Source organism: Porites lutea, chromosome 7 (genome assembly GCF_958299795.1).
Source record: "Porites lutea chromosome 7, jaPorLute2.1, whole genome shotgun sequence".
Taxonomy (NCBI): Eukaryota; Metazoa; Cnidaria; class Anthozoa; order Scleractinia; family Poritidae; genus Porites; species Porites lutea.
Genome location: NC_133207.1, coordinates 32,809,237 through 32,815,878, shown reverse-complemented (window position 1 = coordinate 32,815,878; position 6,642 = coordinate 32,809,237). Strand labels below are relative to the sequence as shown.

The 6,642-nt window shown below is 41.5% G+C and overlaps 3 protein-coding genes across 3 annotated transcripts in view; 2 read left to right on the top strand and 1 right to left on the bottom strand.

Annotated features, from left to right (window-relative positions):
- The window catches only part of LOC140943027 (uncharacterized), a 7,101-nt gene extending 6,961 nt beyond the window's left edge, over window positions 1–140 (top strand). Inside the window, exon 3 of the mRNA XM_073392060.1 lies at window positions 1–140. This exon is cut by the window's left edge and continues 52 nt beyond it. The gene's annotated coding sequence lies outside the window, so the exon portion shown is untranslated.
- Window positions 22–753, top strand: LOC140944814 (uncharacterized). Its single transcript, XM_073393917.1, has one exon. The coding sequence runs from the start codon at window positions 22–24 to the stop codon at window positions 751–753; it is 732 nt and encodes a 243-aa protein (XP_073250018.1).
- A 3,983-nt stretch (window positions 754–4,736) lies between these two features.
- Window positions 4,737–5,661, bottom strand: LOC140943677 (uncharacterized). Its single transcript, XM_073392790.1, has one exon. It carries the CDS (start codon window positions 5,466–5,468, stop codon window positions 4,737–4,739), a length of 732 nt encoding a protein of 243 aa, XP_073248891.1. The 5' UTR covers window positions 5,469–5,661.
- Window positions 5,662–6,642: the final 981 nt, after the last annotated feature.

The following is a 6,642-nucleotide window of genomic DNA, read 5'->3' as shown; positions in this document are numbered from 1 at the left end:
ATTGACTGAAGAGATCTAATCATGAAGATAATTTGTGCAGGTCTAGGAAAAACTGGTACTAAATCAATCACCAAAGCTCTGCGTCACCTTGGATTCGTCGTCTTTGACTGGGAAGAGCAAACATTTGATTTCTTGGACCACTGGGTTGATGTCTTCAAAAGTGGCGCCCAGCCAGATGTGAAGAGAGTCTACCAAAATGCTGATGCAGTCGTTGACTTTCCTGGAACCTTCTTCTGGGAGGAAATACTGGAAGCTTTTCCTGATAGTAAAGTAGTTTTAAGCGAACGAGAAGAAGACTCTTGGATAAAAAGTGCAGTCAATCAACTTCAAGTTATCAATGCCGTGAAATCCCGGGAATTTTACAGAATGCTCTCTCCAACTGCAAGAAAAATGTACTTCGTTTTATACTCTTACATTAATGCTATTTCTGGCTCTACAAATCCCAGTTCCACTTGTGTTTTCCGTAAGCGATATCGTATCCACAATCATCGCGTTAAGTCCCTCGTTCCACCAGGGAAACTGTTGGTGTACAACGTAAAGCAAGGGTGGAAACCGCTGTGTGATTTCTTGGGCTGCGAAGTTCCAACAGTTGCCTTTCCGCATGAAAATATCAAAGGCGAAATCGCTGAAGTTCCTTTGTCTGAGACAAGATCTGGTCGACAGGCAATATTGGAGATACAAAGAGCTCTGTTTGTAATTCTTTCTGTTATCGTAGCTGTTGTAGTTATATTGTTTTGTTATTTGTATTATTGACTGATTGACTGGATGACCTGCAATTTTCCTTTTACGAGAGGACTGTGTCGAAAATATACCCCGCTTTGATATAAAAAATGTAGGACCATGAACAATTTTCTCTTTTATGGCGAAAACAATAGTTGAAAAAGTGATTCAGTTTGTACGAGAAAAATGTTAGGAGCCGGATAGTATCTCATGACTTAATAAATCCTATGCGATCCAGTGACGATTATTAATGGCCAGTGTCCAGCTACCACCTTGATCATTATTTGTATTGTAGGGCGTTTACAGGCCTATCCTGGCTAACCAGCAGTATAATGCTGTTATTAAAGTGTTGCTTTACGCGATCAGCGTCGAACCTGCTTCCTACTGCTCGCATAGTTTTCGTAGAGGAGGCGCGATTCGCTTTTTGCCATGACGCTCCATTAACGCCTTTATCAAAGCACAAGGCGATTGGAAGAGAGGAGCCTGCTTGGCAGGCGTCCAAATTCCCCCTTCCCCTTCTCCTTTTAACGCCTGTCACGCTGGTTGGGAAGAGTGATGCCTATTTAGTTTATGTCGTTGGCTCACTTTGTCTGAAGCGACCAAATTCAAAATCCTCCATGCCGCTCCACTGCCTTGACTCCGGCCGCTCTACCCCTCCCCTTTAAACATTTGGGTTTGGAGTTATCAGGTGCAACTAGTTTTTTAGCTTCGCAATAAATGATTGTTTACTCCATCTCTGAGAGTTCTTGCTTGTGATAATAATTTGTAACTTTCAAGCTAATGGTACTCGTATATGAATGAATTAATACGGTGTTTTTTTAACATTAGAAGACCCCTTGCCCTCCAAAATCGGAACAAATTAAGAAAATTATAAAGCCATTTTCAGTTTGAGGCAGATTGAGTCTTATAAATGTAGAAACTTTTTTATATATAAAATGACAAGAGCCAAATCCTGCTGTTTTATCCAAGACAAAATATAGACAAAAAAAACAGCAAAGAGAAAAGAGAAGGACGACTCAGTCCGTCCGAAATATAGGGAAGTCACTTTTCTCATGGCTTTTTTTTTTTTCTATTAATGTTAACAAAAGTTTTGTCTCAAAAATTTAAGTTAGAGAGTCTCTTGGGGTAGTCTCGATCTTGTGCTCAAAAGCTTACTCGTGTTATCGCCAATAACAGACAAACGGCAAGAGGTGCGATGGGATGCAATACCGGAAAATCAAAGAATAGCTTTTCCTTCAGTGGATACTGGCTTCTGATTGGGCAGAAAAACAAAAAAGTTTCCTGGTACCAATCAGAAACCAGAACGGCGGTGACCGTTTAGAACTGGTCTGGTAAGACATTGTCCCCAGGGGCTCTTCTCGCCGTTCTTTACTTTTCTTTGTGCCATACGTATACTTTTCCAACCGTTTAGACTTTCCCACGCCCCCTCTATCTGCCTCTGGGTCTCCGAGGATGGCTGTTTGCCGACTCGCCATTCTAATCAAAGAAAGATTATCGTCAACTCGTGGGTACGTTGTTTAGAAAATAATCAATTAGTTATTACCTCTGGTTTTCCCACAGTAAATTTTAGGAAATGATAGAAATTCAAACTATAAATATACTATCCTTGTTCTGGAAACACAATACTTTTCTTGCTGTTTATTGCACTTTATTAACAGTTATTTAGGTATATATTTAAAAACAAAAAAAGTAAAACAAATAAGCAAACAAAAAAAAAACAAAAGAGGGAAAAAAGAAGGACCCTAGCAGAATTTGAAGGCCGGTACCTTCGGGTTGATCCGCCTTCACATAGCCACTACGCCATTGAGGATAATCACATAATATTGTGAAAAGTCTCAAATTTAATGCCTTTTCCATGGAACTTCCGCCGGTAAACGATCGAGCCATTCTTAACCAACTGAAAAAACGACTCGAAGCAATCGGATGAAATTAAGGCTAATTGAAACCAGGCTACTGACAGTAAAAAACAATGTAAACGCATTTCATGGCAATGAAAGAACATATGCGATACAAAGCCGACACACCTCCTCCGCGAAATAGGACGCAAAACATAACCTTATGTTTTCTTATCTCGATTTCCGCTGTCATTTTAAAGCTAATGCTCAAAATCACATCCATTTCCCCCCGCGATCTTGGGGAGTCCTTAAGGAGAAAAAGAAGAAGTGCCTTTATTTACCATACATTAATTCATACGCATAACCTTCTACATTACTACAAGGTAGGAGATCAAGCCAGCGTCGAAGTTTAACGCCTGGACGAGTCAAAGGCTCTTGAATCGTATTAATCTGAAAGCCGTGCTGTAGCGCACGATGCACGCTCTCAGCGAGGAATTTGATGCCACCGAACTTCGGCGAGCGCGTGTTTCTTTGGAAACGATAGATCTTCGCGCTCTCGAGTTCGGACCCGATTAATTACGAAGTGCGTCTACTACGAGTGAGCGAGTGACTCATTTGCATATCCCTGTCCCTGCAATAACTCGTGGTACGCTCGCGCGTACCCACGAGTTAAAAAGGATGCCCGTTCCTCCTCTGACTCTGTTGGTGGCACATCGGCTGTGAGAACAAGCTGTGAAAGCGCAAGTCCAGAGAAGTGGAAAGATGAAGACCTAGGGTGGTTCCCGAACCCAAAGGGCGAATTACTGAATTCTCAAATAGTATTCTGCCAAAATTCTACCTGTCCGTTTGGACCACTTGTCCCTACAAGGAACGCTTTCACCACTGTTTCGTGACTGAAAGAAAGCGCCAGTGGGAAGTTCGCAAGGCTTTGAAGGCAATAAATCACAGAACCCCGCGCGGAAACATCAAAATATGGGCGAAAGCGGACACGGGTCGAGAGAGACAATTATGTTAGTTGGGAGAAGATAGTTTTTTGACATATAAATTTTTCGACATCCGTAAATAATTTAGATTAATCTTGACTGGTAGCTTTTCTTGTGTATACAAAATAGAAGCGACATGGAGTAATTTTTTCCTGGCCAAAAACACTGTGACCCTCCCCCGGTTGAGAATAAAACAGGTTTGTCCCTCTCCAATTTGCCAAAAATGTACTAAGGACCCTCCCCTCCGAAGCCGCGGCCCACCCTCCCCCCAATAAAAAACGTACCTTCTCTTACAACTTGTCTTTTTCGTTCAGAAACAAAGCGGTATACAAAGAAATACTGACGCACACCGTAGTATTGTTTTAAAATATGCATTTCTATTACACGTACTCAAGAGCCATATTATGGCTCTTGACGTACACTCTTTTTTTTTATAAGAATGTTGTTTTCCAGGGCCAGGCTGAATATTCTTATTTTTCCGCCGATTTTAGGCTGTAAATATTCTTGTATTATTCTTAATAATAGCTTATGACATTTCCGTATTAGAAGATATTAAGGTATGAATTATAGGTTTGTTAAATATAGTTAGCTAGTTTTGCCGCTTAAAGAAAGGAATAAATTGAAAAGGTATATTTGTATTGTATTTACAGATTTTCGCCACACGAAATTATATCCTTTTCAAAATCTCAGCCTGGAGTTTATTCTTAAAGTATTCTTAAGATTTCGCAAATTTCAGCCTCGATATTCTTATAAAATATATTCTTATAGAAAAAAAAGAGTGTACTCAATAAAAACGAAAATATTGTCAATGCTGCGTACTGTGTACTTCAATCTGTCCTAGTCGCAAAAATTAGTTCCCGCAAACCAAAAAAATCGCCAATCCGCAAAAACGAACTCCCGCAAAAATTTCGTGCCACACACGGTATATATGGTCAGGAGAATCGGCTCCTGATATGCTTTCAACCTGTATTTATACCTCACCGTAAAGCCGATTAAAAGCAATTTAAACCCGTCATATACATCGGGCAATGATACAAATAACATTTTATTTTTGAATATTTTTGTCACGCCTGGTGTTCCATGTGTTTAAAACTCACATACTACTCAGACTACTGATCCTTTCGATGCCAGAAGTGCTTAAATTTTATTCCCTTTAAAACGTTACCTCAGCAATGAAAGGATGGCAAAATAGTCACAGTTAATACGAGAAACAGACAAAAATTGAACCTACAATAACTACGATAACAGAAAGGATCACAATCACAGCTCCCTGTATTTCCCAAATAACTTGCCGACCATATCTTGTCTCAGACAAGGGAACTTCAGCGATTTGGCCCTTAATATTCTCATGTGGGAAGGCAACTGTTGGAACCTTACAGCCCAAGAAATCACACAGCGGTTTCCAACTTTGCTTCACGTTGTACACCAACAGCTTCTCTGGTGGAACAAGCGACTTAACGCGGTGATTGTGCTCACGGTATCGCTTACGCAAGATACAAGCTGACTTGGGGTTTGCAGTCCCAAGAAAAGCGTTAAAAATAGAATATAAAACAAAGAACCCTTTTCTTGAAGTTGGGGAGAGAACACACAAAAACCTGCGAGATTTCACTGCCTCGATGACTTGAAGTTGATTGACCATACTCTTCAACCAAGAATCTTCTTCTCTTTCGCTTAAAATCACTTTACTATCAGGATAAGCTTCCAGTATTTCCTCCCAGAAAAAACTTCCGGGAGAGTCCACGACCGCGTCAGCATGTTGGTAGACTCTCTTCACATCTAACTTGGCGCCATTTTGGAAAACATCGACCCAGTGGTCTTGGAAATCAAATGTTTGCTCTTCCCAGTCAAAAACAGTGAATCCAAGATGACGCAAGGCTTTGGCGATGGATTTGGTACCCGTTTTTCCTACACCTGCACAAATTATCTTCATGGTGATCTTTTAGGTCACTAAGAGATTTTCGTTTTGTATTGAAGCCGCTGCAGTGTGAAGTCGAATGTCGTGTGATTGAGATTTAAAAAGGTCATGCGATCATTTATATCTGTCAGATGAAGCCCCAGGAATGTTTTACAAAAAGGCGATTAGGGTTAGGGTTAGGTCTGGGTTACGGTTAGCCTATTCCAGGCGTTCAGATAGTAGAGCGCGGCGGTAGGTGGGGAGCGAGTTGAGCTGTGCACCGAGAAAACAGGGGGGTTGGGGGAAAAGAGGCGGGGGGGAGGGGACGAGAGCGAGAGCGAGAAAACTATTGTTTGAGACTCAAATGACAGCAATAAAACTGGGATGGGATTCGCACAGGCTCGCGGGATTTATTTCAGCAGCCGAGTTCCGTTTAGGTTTCGGTCGATGTTCATATAGATTTTGCGACGTGTTGACACCTAAATAACATCGACCGAAACCAGCCTTCCTTGGGAAGACCATAACATGCCATAAGCCGCGTCGTTCAATGTAATACAACTGACAGCTGAGCTGAGTCTATTACAGATTTAAGTGATTCCCCCCACAGGGATTTCGCCCAGAAGGCGAAATCCCGAGGAGGCACTCTAGTTACTCGCGCGTATATTAAGGAAAGTACTTACGGTTGAAATATACAGTCATACAGTCAATATAGAAAAAATCTCGATTTGCTTGAGGGCCGCGAGGAATCGGTAGGTAATGATGACGTTTCCATTGCTTGCGCCCGCAAGTACGAAATGGTTAGGATGACGTAAAACACAAAAAATCCCGAAGGAACAGCTTACAGTGGGTAGATTTTGTGACATTAATTTTGCAGTCACACTTCGATACTCTTTTGCGTTACGTGTTATCAGCGACATTCTGTGGAGCGGTTGTTATGGACACTCGTGAAGCGCAGATGAAGTTATAAGGTGCGTAGAACAGTGTGTATTTTAACCCTAAGTGAGTTTGCCAGACACGAGTTCACAAATCTTTGATTGGAAACCTTCAGATGAACCTTGCCAGACACTCTTTCTCTCTCTATGACCGGAATAAGACTCGGCCCAAAACAAGCAAGACGAGCGAATGATTCAACGGCTAGCTCATCACTAGCAGAACGATGGACGATTACAGAAATTCGCCGACCATTAATTTCTGTGCTGACTTATTCCCT

Coding starts and splice junctions, on each gene's coding strand:
- LOC140943677 (XM_073392790.1), bottom strand. CDS start 5,468: ATGAAGATAATTTGTGCAGGTGTAGGAAAAACGGGTACCAAATCCATC.
- LOC140944814 (XM_073393917.1), top strand. CDS start 22: ATGAAGATAATTTGTGCAGGTCTAGGAAAAACTGGTACTAAATCAATC.